The sequence below is a fragment of the Fusarium sambucinum genome, chromosome IV (assembly GCF_050947815.1).
Source record: "Fusarium sambucinum isolate potato_lamoka chromosome IV, whole genome shotgun sequence".
Lineage (NCBI taxonomy): Eukaryota > Fungi > Ascomycota > Sordariomycetes > Hypocreales > Nectriaceae > Fusarium > Fusarium sambucinum.
The window spans coordinates 3,603,067-3,620,949 of record NC_139291.1 but is presented as its reverse complement, the minus strand read 5'-3'; the positions used below and the strand labels follow the sequence as shown (position 1 = coordinate 3,620,949).

General features: G+C 48.1%; 7 protein-coding genes across 7 annotated transcripts; 2 read left to right on the top strand and 5 right to left on the bottom strand.

Moving 5' to 3' along the window:
- Positions 1-88: 88 nt before the first annotated feature.
- On the bottom strand, positions 89-1,136 carry FSST1_001178 (uncharacterized protein; the record flags this gene model as incomplete). The annotated part of the gene is made up of 2 exons (XM_083225833.1): positions 89-445; positions 498-1,136. The coding sequence occupies 2 exons, from the start codon at positions 1,134-1,136 to the stop codon at positions 89-91; spliced, it is 996 nt and encodes a 331-aa protein (XP_083091360.1).
- Positions 1,137-1,867: 731 nt separating this feature from the next.
- On the top strand, positions 1,868-2,827 carry FSST1_001177 (arylamine N-acetyltransferase 3; the record flags this gene model as incomplete). The annotated part of the gene is made up of 1 exon (XM_083225822.1): positions 1,868-2,827. The coding sequence occupies one exon, from the start codon at positions 1,868-1,870 to the stop codon at positions 2,825-2,827; it is 960 nt and encodes a 319-aa protein (XP_083091359.1).
- Positions 2,828-2,852: 25 nt separating this feature from the next.
- Positions 2,853-4,868, bottom strand: FSST1_001176 (Zn(II)2Cys6 transcription factor; the record flags this gene model as incomplete). Its single annotated transcript, XM_083225811.1, has 5 exons — positions 2,853-3,162; positions 3,213-3,808; positions 3,859-4,597; positions 4,648-4,786; positions 4,841-4,868. The coding sequence occupies 5 exons, from the start codon at positions 4,866-4,868 to the stop codon at positions 2,853-2,855; spliced, it is 1,812 nt and encodes a 603-aa protein (XP_083091358.1).
- A 673-nt stretch (positions 4,869-5,541) lies between these two features.
- FSST1_001175 (fatty acid desaturase-domain-containing protein) lies at positions 5,542-6,911 on the bottom strand (the record flags this gene model as incomplete). Its single annotated transcript, XM_083225800.1, has 4 exons — positions 5,542-5,719; positions 5,770-5,938; positions 5,992-6,799; positions 6,855-6,911. The coding sequence occupies 4 exons, from the start codon at positions 6,909-6,911 to the stop codon at positions 5,542-5,544; spliced, it is 1,212 nt and encodes a 403-aa protein (XP_083091357.1).
- Positions 6,912-8,800: 1,889 nt separating this feature from the next.
- FSST1_001174 (nucleotide-diphospho-sugar transferase) lies at positions 8,801-11,391 on the bottom strand (the record flags this gene model as incomplete). Its single annotated transcript, XM_083225789.1, has 2 exons — positions 8,801-10,054; positions 10,102-11,391. 2 exons carry the CDS (start codon positions 11,389-11,391, stop codon positions 8,801-8,803), a joined length of 2,544 nt encoding a protein of 847 aa, XP_083091356.1.
- A 1,218-nt stretch (positions 11,392-12,609) lies between these two features.
- FSST1_001173 (concanavalin A-like lectin/glucanase domain-containing protein) lies at positions 12,610-13,798 on the top strand (the record flags this gene model as incomplete). Its single annotated transcript, XM_083225778.1, has 4 exons — positions 12,610-12,838; positions 12,927-12,982; positions 13,048-13,499; positions 13,549-13,798. The coding sequence occupies 4 exons, from the start codon at positions 12,610-12,612 to the stop codon at positions 13,796-13,798; spliced, it is 987 nt and encodes a 328-aa protein (XP_083091355.1).
- Positions 13,799-17,004: 3,206 nt separating this feature from the next.
- On the bottom strand, positions 17,005-17,673 carry FSST1_001172 (GNAT family N-acetyltransferase; the record flags this gene model as incomplete). Its single annotated transcript, XM_083225766.1, has 1 exon — positions 17,005-17,673. One exon carries the CDS (start codon positions 17,671-17,673, stop codon positions 17,005-17,007), a length of 669 nt encoding a protein of 222 aa, XP_083091354.1.
- Positions 17,674-17,883: the final 210 nt, after the last annotated feature.

Genomic DNA, 17,883 nt, shown 5'->3' with positions numbered 1-17,883 from the left:
GAGTTCCCCCCTGAAAAGAAAATGAAATATAAACAGATCAAATACACAGCCAATGTTTTCCGCCTTACTACCATCAAGCACCTTTCGGTTATGACTCGTCCAAAATGGTCTCTCCCTTCTGCATACCAGCCCACTCCCAGCAAGCTTTCCACAATATGTCTCTCTTATCAGCATCCATACAGACCGTATCCTCTTTCTCTCGTCTTGCGCCCATAAAATATCCCTTTTTTCCCTGGTACTTATCCCCAACAGCCAACTCAGCTAGTTCTCGTCCAGATTGTGCGGAAGACCGTAGCTCATCGGTGAAGTACTTTAGGATAGGTAGCAAGAGAACGATCAAGCCGAATGCAAAGCGGATGAGGGGTGTCTGGATCTTGTGTGCACGGGAATCGACCATGCCACCTGGGTCCATTGCTGTAGCTGTTATTCCAGCCAGTTTTGGGTTCTTACCTTATGGGTTATCACTCTATACATTGTTATTTAGGAAGAGGACATACCTTTGCAAGCTTTGCGTTGAGATCATGCATAAACATGATATTCGCCAGCTTACTCATTCCATATCTGTGAAAGCCATGGTCGTAGTCCTTCCCGGGTGTGTCCTTTTTTGGCTTCACAAGTGTTTCCACATCCTCGGGAATACCAACCTTCATACTGAACAACGGATGTGGCCGATCCGTATAATGTGTGTTCGAACCAAGCATCACAATTCTGCCATCCTGGGACATTGAACCGAGAAGTTTGAGAACGAGAAGGTAATGACTTAGATGGTTCACCTGGAATGTCCTCTCAAACCCATCTTCAGTGAAGACTTGTTCTTTCAGGGACATTGTGAAGGCATTGCATACGATGGCTTTAATAAGTGGTAATTCACCAGCCTCCACACGCTGAGCTGTTTTTTCGGCGAAAGAACGCACTTTTAATAGAGATGAAAGATCCAATGGCTCGATAGAGGCTCGAGAGGATGTTGAGATTATGTCGCTGAGGCGCGCTGTGTTGGGGTCGCTGAGGGACGCGTTGCGGACTGTTGCGAGAAGGTTAAGGTTGGGGTAATGTGTCAGGAAGTGAGAGACGAATCCCGATGCACAAGAGCCATTTGCACCTGTTATTATAACCGTTCCTAGTTCCGATGGTGGCATTGTGATGGGTGGAAGAGGTTATGTTCTGAATTATTTCTTGTAGAAGATATTATTTGTGACAAGCGATTATGAATGTACAAACCACAAGATCTTTATGTGAACTAGAAACCTTTTTACTTATATATCGTCTGTTCTTATAAGATATCTCAGTAGTATATGTGTTCAAGGAGGTGATTTCGTATACGGAGTCCTCGGAGTTCCGGGCCAGACCGGAGTTCCGCAACTCCTGGGAACTCCTAACAAACTCCCCTATCATTTCCGACTACACAGAGTAGACAAATGCAATCTATACATTCTCTGGTACTTTCAACGATACTCCCTACTAGCTTTCTTGTCAATAGTAAGCAGATCTTTGCATGCCTGGGTATTCAATAACAAAAACAACACAAGTCACGATGAGTCAGCACAACTCAAAACCGTTGGAAGTTGATCAACTTGAACCATGAGTATATGCATACAAATGTAATATCCAGCCTTGACTATCCATTAGAATCTTGGTAACCCGTTTACCCTTTTCCGAACCCATTGCCGACATAGCCAACATGAACAACCCTGATTTGTCATCCTCCCCACTGCTGGGCGGGCCGCGGTCCATACCCGATCACTAAATCAAGTTTGAAGCTGTTCAAATCAATGCATCATCATTCAGTTGGATATATTTGTATATATAAAGACTACTTGAAACATATCAAATATCCAAGGACCTCAAGTAAAGTATAGGGGTCATAAAAATGATGGAAAGACTCAAGTACAGCGAGTCTCAGCTTGAGACGTACTACAACCGCATCAACTTCCAAGACTCGGATCGGAAATACACAGTCAACAACCTTTCGACTGAAGCTCAAATCGATTTCATTTTCACCCTCACAAAACGCCAAATACTTGCCGTTCCCTTTGAGAATCTCACACTACACTACTCATGGCATCGTACAGTCGACGTCAACGCAGACCATCTCTTCACCAAGATCGTCACCGAGAAACGAGGAGGTTACTGCATGGAAAATAACAGCTTCTTCCACACGGTTCTTGTATCACTGGGTTTTGAGGTGTACATGGTTGCTGCGAGGGTCTTCAGTCCTGATGTGGAGAGATACGGTGCTATAACGCATTGTCTTAACGTCGTCGCCATCGGAGACAAGTCTTATGCAGTTGATGTTGGATTCGGTGGCCGTACGCCGACCATTCCTATGGAACTCCTGGATGGAAAGGTCTTTGAGAGGTCAGATTCAGGCCAGATGAGACTTCGGCATGACACAATTCCTCAGTATCTGAGCAAGCAAAAAGTCTGGATTTACGAATTCCGCTCAAATGACAGTGGCGAATGGATTCCTCAGTGGTGCTTCATAGACCACGAAGTCATCCCTGATGATATCCGTGTCATGAACATGGCTCCTTCGAAAAGCCCTTCAAGTTTCTTTACTTTTAAAGTCATTGCTGTGCAGTTCGTTTCTGAAAGGGAAGATTGCTCGGAGATTGAGACGAGAGATTTAAGGAATGTGGGCGGTGATATCGATGGGAGTGTGTTCATTGATGGAAACGTCATGAAGTATAGGAAGGCCGGCGTTGTCAAGATGGAAAAGACGTTTGAGAGCGAGGATGAGCGGTTAGAGGCGTTGAAAAATTATTTTGGTATTGAGTTGACTGAGGAAAATCGGAGGGCCATACGGGGAACAGCTGGCGCTATTGCATAGATACTTCATGAACATGAGGAATAGCCTATCGAAATTCGATGTCATCCAAGATTTCCCATGCGGTGGAAGGGCTCATCATAAAATCAACCTTACAGGGTCCTTCGTTGGCAAGTCTCTTGCGGTTCACTAACTCCATAGCCTTGCCATCCAGCTCACGAGCCATAGCAAGCATAGCACCGTACGGTTCCTTTGGCAAATAACGGCTCATCTCTTGAAACACCGTGAAGCAGTTGTCGAGGAGCTGACGATCATTTGTGGTGAAGGCGTGATCTGGATACTCGATCAGATTGACGATGAGGAGAACCAGACATGAGAACGAGCCGCAGTTGTGAAGCCTATAAGACTATTGTGAGCATAGATCGTGTTGGGGGTTGGATAAACTTACCATAGTATGTACTCGGTTGGTCTTTTCTTCAAGAGTAACTCCAAGCAAACTCGACCATATATAACGCATTCATCCCATCCAGACGGTAAAGGTGGGATATCGCCTCTTCTCACCTCCCCATCAACGTCGTCACTCATGTCAATGACCGGTGGGGATAAATACAGTTTCACTCTGTTAACCCACGCGTCCTCAAAAGCGAATATAGAACGAATTTTGATCCGACACTCAGCATGATGGAACCAAAGATTCATCATTAAATCCGTTGCTGCTGGAGAAAACCTCTCACGGATGCCTTCGGCAGTATGCAGTTCTACCGGGATTTCCTGGACCCATTCTACTAGCATTTCTTCTATACGAAGCATCATGCTGTGCTTCTGCTCTTTTGCAAGAGTCGTGGATTTCTGGCTGTAGAGGAGATCGAAGGCTTTGCCTTGGATGTATGCGAATCGTGCTCTTGCGCGGAGGTAGTTGAAACGGATGCTGTCTGTACAAGAGATCATGACTCCAACATTGTTCTCAGGGTTTGGATCTGGGAGGTCCATATCTGCATCGGTATCGAGCTGCGAGTATGGGCTTTGACATCTCTGTGAGATTCCCTGCGGATGCTTAGTGACATTCGGCTGGAGAGTCGTGGATGTGTACATACCCTGTCATATATATACGATAACCAGAACAGTTGTGTTCTATGGGCTTTCTCAGCTTTTGTCAATCCTTCGAGTGCCTGTTTTGAATTCAGGCAAAGACTTTGAGCAAGCTTCACGACGCTGCCGGTCAAGACGATGGCGAGCTGGAAATCCGAGGAGCCGAGGAACAATATCACAGTGCCCAGAAGAACCTGTAACCCCATCAGATCTTTCCCCTGGACCATGAGCTCGGAGATGACAGAACGGGTATTTTGAAGGCAAGTCTTAAGCGCTGCATCATCCGAGCCTCGACCTTCAAGGACGCGATAACTGATGGCTAGTACAACATTGATTGCAGCCCATGAGATGACAGACCGCTTAGCTGTCTGGGCAAAAAAGTCCAAAAGCATACGCATAAAAGCCGTCTCGTCAAACAGCGGGATAATTGGATTATAGTTCCGAAAGTAATTGTCCACTAGAGGCAGGACTTCTGATAGGGGTGCAAGCTCTAGTTGACTTGACGTTGTGGCATTCACCGGATGCGTGACAGAGGCTGTAGTGGACGTGGAAAGACATCCTGACGTATCATGGGGTGTCTGTCCAGGCGATATGCCCCAATTGTCAAATGAATTGGAAAAGGCGTCATTGTTTACAAGACCGCCGATATCGTGCTGAGGTTGGGCGACTGCGTTACCAGCAAGGACAGTGAGTAAAGACTCGATAGTGGCCAAACGCTCTTCCAACAAAGCAATGCGATCAGGTCTTAAACAATCAGTAAGTTAGAAAATACCAACAGAGTTGAACATCCTTACTGAGATACGGGTTCACGCGGCCTCGTTTTGCGTTTGCTTGTCACAGTTGTCTTGCAAGTCACGGCATAAAGCGTACAATTGGAACAGGTTGGTTTGCGGGCGTCGCATTTGGCTTTTTTGGCGACGCAGTAATCGCAAGCTAGAAAATATCACAAATCAGCGATCTTTCCAAAGCATTGATTGCCACGCTCACCTTTTCGTCTGCTTGAAACTTGCTCCATATCAACAAAGATAAGAGCAATGCTATAACTGACTGAACGGGCAAGCTGCAGGCGGTAGCGGGGGTTATCAGAGTGCTAAATTTAATGGATGGAGCTGTCGGATAGCGGTGTTGGCGTAAACCCCGCTGAAACCCACTGAAACTCCGCTATCTGCTGACCCATGCTTGAAGGATTTAGGGTATGCAATATCTCGGCGGTTATCGATGGTCGTATCCCTGAATATCTTTTCTTATCGTGTCAATCCGAGAAGACATGTGAAAGCATGTGGAAGAGTGACGAATCTCAAGAATCCATCAAGCTAATAGATGTTTGTTGGTTGTAGTCTTGGCTGCAAGTCAAGTCAATTCAACACTTTGAACCAACATCCCATTATGGTTAGGCGCTCGCGGAACATTATTACAACGCCCCGGCCGAGTGGCAAAGCGGGGATGGTGATCCCTCCACCGCTTCATGTCAAGGGCTTCACGATTCAGATCCAATGCCAAGTTAAAGTCATGAACGACAAACTCCATTTTTTATTTGCGCCCCAGGCGCCAGAGATTCTCTAGTTCTATCGCGCGTCTATGCGGATATCTAATCTATCGTTTATGTGTCTATCACATCTCGATTCGCGAATGTGTATTCTATCGTCTCATAACATAGCATTGCTTCCTTCGATTTCCTGCCCAGAGATCTACTCCTTGGCCCAGCGCATGGCACCGGGAACGGCAGGGTCGTTCTCGACGTACTTGAGGGTGCCAAAGATGGTCCAGAGCTGACCCAGGAAGCTGCGGTCGTCATGGCAGTAGTGGTCGCCGATGATGGGCTTGATGGCCTCGGTGGCCTCGTCAGCCTTGTAGAAGGGGATCTTACTGCGATGGGGTCAGACGTGAAGTGATCAATGTGGATCAATTGAACTTACGGGAACAGGTGGTGAATGACGTGCTTCTCAATGATACCGTGGAAGATGTGCTTGCCAATGAAGCCGAACTCGCGGTCAACAGTAGCGAGAGCACCCTTGACGTAAGTCCAGCCCTCGGCGGTGTAGTGAGGGAGCTCGGTGTGGTGGTGGTGGAGGTAAGTGATGGCAACTAATTTTGCGTTAGTGACAGTCGCGCGATTCAGCTTCTCTTCAAAAACTTACCGAGCCAGTTGTGGACCCAGAGGTAGGGAACGAGGTAGAGGTAGAGAACGGTGGAAAGTCCAACCTTCTGGGCAGCAAAGTACAGAGCAGTGAGAGTGAGGCCGAGACCGATGTCGGTGATGAGGATGAAGGGGGCTTCAGCGGGACGGAAAACAGCGCTACCGGGATCGAAGTGGCTGACGCGGAACCATTTGCCGAAAGTGCTGGTGGGCTCCCACTGCTTGCTGCCCTTGCCAGCGCTGGCGTTGAGGAAGGTGTACACCTGCCATCCGAAGAGCTGGTGGAAGACGAGCTTGACGGCCTGGGCAATGGGGGTGTCCTCGATCAGCTCAGCGACGTCCATGCCAGCGATGCGGAAGGACATAGAAGCCTTGGGCTCAGTGCGGGGAACAAAGGCCATGTCGAGATCCATGTGGCCGGTGAAACGGTGGTGACGGTGGTGAGAGTACTTCCAGCTGAAGTAGGGGACCATGAGGAACGAGTGGAGGAACCAGCCGGTCACGTTGTTGAGCTTGCCGTGAGTAGAGAAAGCACCGTGGCCGCACTCATGACCGAGAATCCAGATTCCGGTGCAGAAGAGACCCTGGACGAAGCCGTAGGCCATCCAGGCGGCGATACGGAGGTACTGGTCCTCAATGCCGGGGATGTAGGTGAGGGCGGCCCAGGCGAGGGCGCCGACAACGGCGAAGTCGCGGACGACATAGTAGTAGGAGGTGATGAGCGAGGGTTGGAAGCAGTGGGCGGGGATGGCATCCTTGATGGTCTTGATGTCGGGGAATTGAGGCTGAGAAGTGGCCTCGAGAGTGACCTGAAAAGACACGATGTTAGAAAGGTTGGAGCTTGAGCGAATTGAATCGACTTACCTTGGGCAGGTCCTTCTCGACCACAACAGTGGTGGCGGTTCGCTGTCTGGTGGCCATTGTGCCTAGCGATTGGGGAGATTTGCAGAGTATACGACGAAACTCAGCAAAGGAGGGGGAGGGGAGGATAGAGTTGTGAAGAAGAAGAAAGGAAGAGAGGAGTAAGGACGAAGAAAAGAAAAATCTCGGAACTCTTTTGCGCTCCCCAACAAAGATCTAAATATTTCGCTACGGGCTACTGTACTACTCTCCTCTGCATACAAAGCTCCGTCTCAGGATAACCCCCTCGATCTTGACCTAATTGAGCAATAGCATGGCGACACCCATACGAAAAAAGAGCGGATAGCGGGTTTGTTGGACTTTTTTTTTTTTTCCTTTCTCGAAGCCAGACCTCTCTTCTGCTAACCAAGGGGACCTACCCACGCTACCCAAGGGTTCGACGAGAAGAGATTAGGGGTCCAGACTCCATATGGAACCCCTGACAGACCAATAAGGTGTGGCTCAGAGGAGCACGATGTGCGGGAGATCATGGAGACTGAAAGGGCAAAAGGAGAGGAGGAGACGTGTTGTTCTAACACATGTGGAGCCCTGAAACCCATTAAAAGAGTGTCGAAAGGTGCCAATGCTTGTCAAGGAGGAGCTTAGCTGAGTTGGAGGCAAATAACATTAACCGAGGGTAGCAAGGGGACCTTGTAAGTTTGGGTTTTTTGTTGAGGAAACGCTGTTTTGCGGTGAGATGAGATGGCAAACGGGCAGGCATTGTTGCCTCTGTTATTTTTCGGTTACATGTCGTATCGTTTCCTCTCTTGTCGGTATGGATGATACAGATAATATTCTCCTTTTTCATGCTCTCTGTACATCGCCTCTTTGTCTCTCCTTGAATCGCTGATCGAAGCAGTGACATTTAATGTGTGTGTCTGATCAAGAAGAGTGGAGCTGCGAGTCTCAGATAAGGTCTTAAGAATTATGTGGGTGGCTTCGTGGCTTGCAGTCACGTTATTTTGGAGCCTCTTCAAGTCTAGATGAATCCCAAGTTTATTTATTATTGGGCATCCATTTTTCTCGAAAATTTTCAGAATTGTCGACTGTTTTTTTTCCCCTCCCTCTCTTTCTCAACGTGTCAGAAAGAAAAAAGCGGATCCTAAAGATGACAAGACAGATCTTGACAGATTATGGTTGGTTAGGTACAACTCTGTAGGCTAAAGTTAGTTGCCAAGCTACCTGGCAAGGGACCGGGGCCATAATTTGGTATCCGTAACATTCTCCGAATTCACTGGAGAAAAGGAGGAGAGATAACAGATTGAGCTTATCTCGTTGTTTTGTGAGGGGAAAAGAGATGAGGCCAAGCTTTGTCTTGGTCGCACACAGATTCAACGTCAAAGCTTGACTCTGCTCTACAGATTCGTTTCATCTCCAGTCTGAACAATTTAGGAAAATGATGATCAGTCTATTTTTTACAAAAACTTAATCGAGACTCTTGCGTCAAAGACAACCAAAAAGGCTGGCGCCTCTCCTTTATCGCCTGAGTCAAGTCTGGTTCGAGTCAAGGTAGGTTTCACATTCACATTCACATGCATTTATTTCTTTTACCTGGCATGAACTTGATTCAAACACCGAAAGTCACATGGAAAGTGCTTGCATCTCATCCAATCGGTAAACGTCCGCTTTTAGTACAATTCTTTATTTGTTCCATTCTATTATCCTTCTTTTGCCCGTTCTTTGTCTTTATGGGTGACATCTCTAATTATTCTATGTGTATGATAGATAATGCATGCACTATATACAGTACCGTTAAATGAATCAAAGTAAAAATAAGCAATTAACTTTGGCAAAAACAGTGAAAAATAAATCGCCCCCGTCTTTCTCTTTTGACGCGGCCTGTTGCTTCCTTTCCCGCGTCGTATGCTCACACATATATCGTTACAATTCGTTATAACCAACTTAATTCTCTAAAAGATGAATGAGGCGACAAACACGAGACACGTGTAAGCCGTGGTGACAGTGTACTCCAACTCGAACCACGCAGCCTGACCGCCAAACGCAATCTTCTTGCTCTGCGGCGTCGGGTGCGCCACTTGCGTCTTGGGATCGCGGTTCAGCAAGTCCTCCCGGTCGGGCATCGCCGGTGGGTCGATTGCGTACGAAATGGGCGTCCAGAGGGAGCTGCAGATGAAGAGGAACGTCAGGGGCGGCCAAAATGCGTGTGTGAGAAGGGCGGTGAGCGTGTCGCGCACCGTGTCGGTCGTGACGAACGAACGGAACGACGTGAGCACCACAGCCACGAGTGTCAGGTACACGAAGAAAAGATGGAAGATGGCCATGTAATTGATGAGAATGCCCCAGAGACGGCGGAACATGTTCTTTCGCAGCTTAGCGTCACGCTCGTTGAGGGCTGAACCCAAAGATCCGGTCGGCTTGAAGGCTTGTGTTTGACCACCAAGCCATGTCGGGAGAACGAATGAACGGATGATGCAAAGCGCGATGTAAGGAGACATCCACAGCTGGTATCGCGAGCCTCTCTGTCCAGTGTGGTAACCTGCAGGAATGAACAGAGCAAACTCGCACAGACGGTTCGAGATGACAGACGCAAAACAGGCTCGGATCAACCATCGGAGCTGCTCATCAGTTGCGTACGCGACAAGAGGCTTCTGCATGATCAGGATAACGGGAATGGCGAACATCGAAACAGTGAGAAGAACAGTGTACAGACTCAGCGAAGCGTATAGGAAACCTGAGAATCGCTGAGCAGTTGTCATTTGACGAACTTGGTCACCCCAGAGACAAAAGTTGAGCTTGAACGAGGTGTCGACGGTTCCAATAGCCCATCGTGTACGCTGCTTCAAATGACCGCCGTAATCCTCAGGAACAGTACCGAATTGGAGAGGTTCGTGGATGAAGGCTGTCCTCCAGCCCTTACCGAGCATCAGAGTTGAAGTAGCGACATCTTCAGCGAGAGAACCGAGAGGGAAGTTGCCAATCTGGTCGAGAGCTTCACGACGGGCGACATAACCGGATCCAGTACACCAGGCGACGCCGAGAGCATCCTTAATAGGCTCAATGACGTGCACGAAGAAGTCGAGACTCTGGGCGAGAGGATCAGAGGGAGGAGTGTTGTAGAAGAGTTGGGGTGGACAAGCGAGAGCCATCTTGGGATCGATGAGCATGTGAGGAATAATAGCACGGAGCCAGTCACGCTCGGGAATCTGCAATTGTAAGTATGTTTCGGTGCTGAGACGTCAAAGAGGCTTACCATATCGGCATCCAGAGCAGCCATGAATTGACCAGCTCCTCCAGGTAGCTTGTGCACAGCGTCGAGACCATAGTTGAGGTTACCGGCCTTGAAGTGATGAGGCTGGCCGGGAATCTTGGGTCGGGCCATATAGTACAAGTTGGGGTATGTCATGGCCAGCTTGTTACACTGGTCTTCGAGACCGGCAGACTTTCCATCATCCAGAATGATAACTCGGAATCGATCGCGAGGGTAGTCCAAATCGCACGCCGCACGTACAGTATCCATGACCAGATCGTCTTCCTCACCACAGCATGTGACGAATGCATCAACAGTGGGAACGTCGTTTCCTGTCACTCTCAACTTGGGTCGCTGTCGCTTCTTCATGGACCACATTGTCCAGATGTTGTGCATTAACGAGGGAATGGCAACGGCAATCTCGACGGCGATAAACACCCACGCTCCCTCGTACGTCTGCCCTGCTGCATTCTGCGCCCAGATAACACAGGCAATTCTCAGAGCCAGATAGGCCATGTAGAGTCCCGTGTTCATAAACGTCAGCACGGGGACGAGCTTAAACACCCATCTCTTCCATCCCTTCCAGATATCAACATCGTCACGCTTGTGAACGGTCTGAATAGCGCTGCTGTCGACGATGTACTCCTTGGCAAGCGTGTTGTCGCTGCTGTTCTGCGGAGAACCGTTTGGCAATAAGGCTGCTAGACTGAGGTGGCTCTGGTTCTGTTTGTCACGAGAAAAAGTTTGGTCAGTGACATTGGACGACTTGTTGACGAGGGTGCGGACGCTGGGGCTGGGTACCATGAGGCTGGATGGTCTCCAGTCGACTGATGAGTTGCCTGCGTGGTAGTGCAGGCGGGCGGGTGTCTCTTGGCCGCTGCGAAGAGACGGTGTTCCTGAGCGAGAACCGCCCGGTGTATCGTGGAAGTACTGCCCCGGGCTGCTGGCAATGTGAGGAGGCCATTCAGGCGCCGGGCTGTAATCTTCCAAGTGTGCGGGCGAAGGGCGAGAAGGTCTACCTTGCTCTGTGATTGATCTACCCTGCTGCATATCTTCAAACTCTGGCTGGTAGGGTGAGTAAGGTGTGTAAGCTGGCTGATGCTGCAGCTGCTCAGGCGGACCATATGGCGAGCGCAAGTCTTGCTGGAAGTATTCTTGCTGTTGCTGGTCTTGCTGAAGCTGCTGTCTTTGTTCATGCTGCTGCTGATGTTGACGTTGAACATCGATCTCTACCATCTCTCTATACTCCCTGTCGTGCTCGTCCCCATAGTCACGATTCCCGTTCCCGTTCATATTTGCAAAAGACAAGGTCAACGACGCATGCGTCGTGGTGCCGGTTCTGCTGGTCCAAAAAAGGCGTAGTGACTATAAAGTTAATTGAAAGCTGGGTGTATGGCTTGGCGTAGAGCCTTTGACTTCTTCTTGGACTGGCGAGTTTGTTCTTTTTTTTTTAACGAGTGACTGACTATTCTGTAACGAGGGAAAGAATATGGAAGGGAAAGAAAATACCAAGAAGTATTCAAGAATAAGAACAAGAGAGAGAAAGATGGTCAAGTCGGGAGACAAGGGAGAGGAGATGGGCCGAGGGGGGTGTGTCATTTGAGTTCCAGTGCGAGACTGGCACGTCCCAATGGATACCGTCCCAGTCACTGGGAAACATGTATAGCATTGGTACCGTCTCGAGGATGAACTCTTTGGGTCATAATCCAATCAATAGAGACTTTTCATTCTTGTGTCTATGGAGACCTCCAATCAAGACCTTCAAACAACCCTTGATCCCATCTCCACTGGGTCATCCATCGTACTATGGTCAGAGGATACGATGCTTTGATAGCGTGTGTGCGTGTTTTATTCTTGGTACCTGTTCAAAACAAGCTCCAGCCACTAACTATTTGCAAACAAACAACACGAACGAAAGCCGTACATGCCGAAGCGAGAAAAGAACCGACACCAACTGATGGATGCACTAAGACCAAGGGCTTTTTACTAGAAAAAGCTTGGTCCCAGGAACAGGTAGTCCACCCCTCCCCTACCTTTCGTATCGAGAGATCTAGTGGACCGATACGACTCCCGGACCAGGGCTATCCTGGTATAGATCAGGGGTACATTCAGCTGGTGCGATACGCTATCAGCTCTTCTCTTTTTTTTTCTCGCTCTCCTTGATTGGATTGGATGGGGTAAGTGATTGACTGGTCGTCTAGTATGCTATGGTTCGTCGGTATTTCTTCTTCTCTTGGGCGTAAGAGACTCCGCTTCAAGGGAGGGTGAGGGGACAAAGACCAAAGAGGATACATAAGCATGTGCAAAAGATGATCTCTACCGGGTTCTATTTGTGTACCTGTACCTGCGCCGAGAAAAAGCTTGTTCTTTTTTTACACTCCCTGCGTTTATGCGTATGATGGTGTCTGTGTCTGTGTCGTCTAGTCTGTGACTGTATTCTTTATTCCACATGTAACTTGACTCGACTTCCAGTACGACGCTCTCCTCCATCTCTCCTCCGTCATCGCCATCATGACAATTCGGTTCCTCGTCAACTTTGGCCTGTTGGCCTTGCCCATCGCCATCACATTGGGCGTGCTTATCGGTCTTCAGAGCCAGCGTGAAGCAACAGGCGGTCCTCCCTTGTTCAAGCCCGATCCCAAACCGACTGGTCCCAAAAAGAAGACTGGCATCACGACTGAGCAGCATTGCCAAAAGTCATATGGTATTCATCCGGAGACCAAGGGTCAAGAATATACTCGTGAGTACATCTTTCGGAACGATTCAAACCTCGTGCGACGATGGGGCGACTTGTACAACGTTAATTGAGTGCTAACCGTTTGATGCAGTCAATCCTAATCAGTGGGGTTGGGACGAAGGCGACGATGGAGGATTATGCTTATATGTAAGTTGTACAACGTTGTGTCAATTAAATGACATCTACAGAGTAAACTAACATAACATGCGCAGGTCAACATGAACAACAACGAAACCTACGCCACAAACCAAACAGCTCCTCGATGGTCCGTAGTATGGGAGTACCCTCAAGGTCCCGAAACAGCACCTGTCCACGCCTTCCCCAACATCAAGGTCGATGGCGACGTCTTCCCTGCCAAGCTCAGCTCCATTGACAAGATCGAAATCGACTTTGAATGGACGTACTCGGTCGGAAACAAGTCGGCCAAGGGTGCCAAGCAAGCTACCAAGACGGACCTCACAGATCTCAAGGACCACTTGCTCAATGCCAACGTCGCAATGGATATGTTCATGGACAGTGATAAGACCAAGGCGCAGGACAGTGAGGATGCGTCGCACGAAATCATGGTGTGGTTCGCGGCTATTGGACCTGCTACGCAACCTCTTGGTTTCAATGTCGATGGATCGAATCCGCTTGCCAAAAAGACTCTTGACGGTACTGAGTTGTAAGTTTTGTATTGGTGATGTTTTGAGTACAGTAACTAACTCTTGCAGCAAACTCTACTACGATATTAACCAGGCCAAGCAAAAGGTCTTGACATGGTACTCCGATACACCGGCCGAAAAGTTTGACGGCGACCTCTGGCCATTGATCGAGGAGATTCTCTCCATGGACAACTCTGACTACCCCTCTGCGTCAGACTATATTGGATACATGTCATGGGGTACAGAAGCCTACTCTGTCAACACGACCGTAACATTTGACGTCCCCAACTTGTCAATAAACGTTGGAAAGAAGGCTTAAACACGATAGATGTGCATTAATGTCTTTTTATTTTTTGCTTATATATACCGAGTTTTATCTTACCTATAGAATAATGAAACAGCGTCTTTTGTTTAATTGAAGATTTAATATTTAATACTTACACCACAACACGAGTTAAACATGCACGAAACAAACAAAACGGCAGCCACGGTAACAGTGATAAACGCCCTTTTCACAGGTAAAAGAGGGGAAACTAATTACACAAAACGCCGTGGCTTGCAATGCATGGCTAGACTACGGTGTGAAAAGAAAGGCGTCGAAATGGCGGACGGCGAGCGCGAAGAGCCTTCGTATTCCTTTTTTCGTCTTGCTAATGTTGATGGTTTGAGACGTTTTCCAAGGGAGACTGGCTGATCAACCCAGGGTTCGTACATGGTAGGCTCGTGCTCTTACGGTACCAAGGGAAGGGTTCGTCTGGTCTCTGGAGGGTGTGTATCTAACATCAGATCAACGTTATACCATCGCTGTGTCGAAGTTTGATGGTGCCGGGTGAACCGAGAAGACTAAAAACTCAATTAACAGCTCTTTGACCCTTATAATACCTATTATTTACTCATCATTTAAACTCCTTCATGCTACCGCTGGTATTCTCAACGGTCAGAGTGAACGTGCCCGTCCGTCGTAAGGCCAAACGAAGGCTAGGAAGTGCCGTGAAGGGGTTATCAGCGCGACTTGCGTAATGACAGGGGATTACACCCTGGCCAGGCCTCCGCCGGTGGTACCAAAAAAACAATCCCTGTTAGGCCTGCCCTGCCTTGTTATCCATGTGAACCTACAGTAGCCTGCTGTCAACTGGCACGAGACGACCATACAACGGGATGGTAAGCTGTTATCAAAGGCATTCTTGATTAGAGAAGGGATCTAGAACCAAGCACAGAAACTCTTCTTGATAGTTTACGATATGGAGGATTATAGTGTGCGTTGTTGACGGCTGGGCTGGTTGTCAGTCAAAGCGACGGACGCCACTTTTGGGACCAACACGAGTGACAATTGCTGGCAGGGATGGCCACAGCACCAAACAGCATACGTAACCCCATCAGCTCGAACAGTCATAGATTCGTTCAAAGCTGTAACATGGCCATCATAAATGGATCCAGTCTTCTCCGTCAGTCCGTCTGTTCCCTCCCAAAGAGCTCCATTGAAGCACCGCCGATCACTGAGCAAGCATCATATCAGTGGCATGATAGAGAGAAAAACACGGAGTGTCCGTTGTCTTGGTGCTCGGACACCAAATTCGTGATGGAGACGTGGTCGGGTTTGCCCAATCTGTCTAGCCGTGAAGATGTGCAAGTCAAAGGCCTGTTTTGTAGAGTTTCTGGAGTAGTTTTTACATGAGCACTGACATGTATCATTATTCTAAGAGATTGGGTATTCGAGGTTATCTTGAGTGAGCGAATGCTTAATTGACTGACTCGACTCTAACCAAAGATACCTCTCAATGATCAAAACTCGTTTAAAAATAACTCATCGTCGATCTCGCCTATTTCAATCTCTTGTTCGTCGTGGAGAAACCGACATTTTGTCTTGCTATCATTCGACATCAAAGGTTCTTGGTCCCGAAATTAAGCATTGCCCAGCTGTGGACTCTTGTCATTGCCAAGTAACACACCCCTGATGGGATGGTACCTTGCATCGAGTGGTTTTTTCTTGCTCTTTTTAGTGCGACGGCGAAGCCTGTAAAAATTTGACATGAACTCTTGGCTGTCTCGATTTGGTTAAAGAGATGGACATTGTTACGTTGGAAAAGAGAGTAAAAGCTTATCGTGATCAACAGCTCGTGAACTTAATTAAAGATAGTCAACTCAATGCCCTGAAGCTGCCGTGTTAGAGGCCAGGATTGTTCCATGGTTGGTGAAATGATACAGGGGCTTTCTTATCTTTGAGGCCGACCAACATATGTCCAGCCGAGGCAATATACGAATTGTCGTATAAACATGATTTAGATCCTTGGTAGCGATATCCTGACATCAGAAGGATTCAAAGGATTATACTGCATTGCATTAATTGCATTACATTACACGCGGGGGAATGATGCGATTTGATCCATTGCGGGAGGCTTGGACCAACTGTCAGCACTTTCTTTCACCAATTTATCCACCGAATTACAGTGGTCTAGAGGGGCATATGTAATCACTGGACTCTGAACTTGTGATATTTTAATGTCTTGAACCCAAAATATGCTTGACTCATTTTCATTCTTTAAATGAGACCTTTCGTTTCATCAATTCTTGGTAGCCCAGCCTACTGTAGGCATCTTCGGAAAAACTGCCTATTCACCACACGAGCTGAAAAGATGTTACCCTGTATCACACCAAATTGACATTCAATTCATTGATTCATATACATAACCGCTGACAATTAATGTATAATGCCCTCCGAATTGTCAAAAGAAATTGTTTATAGGTCTAAAACTTTTCGATATTATGTCAACGTCACCCAAGACAAAACAAACGCCTTGATTTGCTCACAATTGCACATCTGCATGTGTTTGGATCAACATAGCCATGGTGGTGCAGGCGACAGACACAATTTCTTAAGCTTATTTCCATCTGTCGCAAACGTATCAGACAAACACGGCTCGCACAATCGAACTATTTGTTGAGTGACTCTCGCAGACATATTCTGAAACAAAATAGGAATGTGCAAGGCATTTTTTCACTGGGATATCCGGATCATATCTCATCGAGCCTCCCTTTAGTCCACGTCGCTATTCACTTCTGAGAGCATCTAGATCAAACAAGAAGAAGACCCACGGTATCTGGGCTGTGTATTTTGCCCTTATTGAGTTCAAGCTGTAATCCCCATTCCATATAGCGAAGGCCGTAATGCTTCGAAGAGAAGGATGTGGCTTTGTACATATTCGAGTGACAAACTGCCCGAGACATTGAAGATTGCAATAGACGGGACGGCCACTTCCTACGATCCATTGGAACACGATATGCGGAGCGGCTGTGGCGTTTCACCTGGGACTCGAGATGGTGGAATACTCTGGCCCTGGCTGCTTGCCATGCAATGGTGTTGAGGCTTGGTGTCAACCAAGTATGCCGTTAAGTGTGTTGAAGATCGCTCGTCGACTGATGCCCGGTACCAATCATCACAGGCTATTGACATCGAGACTGACTGCGCCAGCGATTGCTGCCCTCTGATACTCTCATTACTTAAAAGCATTTCTATTGTCGTATCGCTTACCGAGATCCGTCCTTCCGTTTATCCCAATCCTTCAACGCAGCACCCAGCACCTTCTTCGCTTTCGCTTCCCTCGCCTGGAATGGCCCATTGAAGATGCTGTACAAAGGCATATGGCTGTTCGCGTGATCGGGCGCAAACTCAACGGTACAATCATTGCCTAGCAACTCCTTTGCTATCTTGACGGTCTCGTTCAGCACGTCACCTCCAAGACCGCGACCACGATAGCGCGGCCTAGTCGCCCACCCACGAATAATTGCTGTCTTTTCGGTGCGATCAAGTTGAAGAATGACGGCCCCAATAATCTCGTCTCCGAAACGAGCTCCGACGATAGTATCATCCCTGATCCAATCTAGCCAGTTTGTTTCTTCAGCGATGCGGATATATGCGCTGGTAAAGTAGCGAATTGCGACCAGGTACGTGAGGATGATGCCGGGGTATATGATGAGCATGGTGCTTATGTCACTGCCGATGTTGGCGCCATAGTGTGCGATTGCGAGGCAAGCTGTGAATATGGAGAGGGAGATGGGATGAAAGATGAGAGCGCGCGAGGCTGTCTGGCGCTGTTGAGCGACGCTGTCGACGATGAGTTTGAGGGCGTCCTTCTTCTCTTTGGGGTCGGTGAGGGCCTCAATTGCGAGCGGCGGTGGTTCTACTGATTCCCACATTGTTGACCGAGTTGTGGAGAGATGCGAAGACGCGCAAGAGGTTGAAGATGGTTGAAGTCCAAGGTACCTCAGGCGAGAAGCAATGGTAAGGAATGACGAATGCGGTAGCAGAAGGTGAAGCAATCCTCAAAAAGTGCCCAGACACGCTAAGGGGAATAAACCGGGGGATAACAGCATGCAAGTGACAAGCTGAAGCCGTGATAACCGATC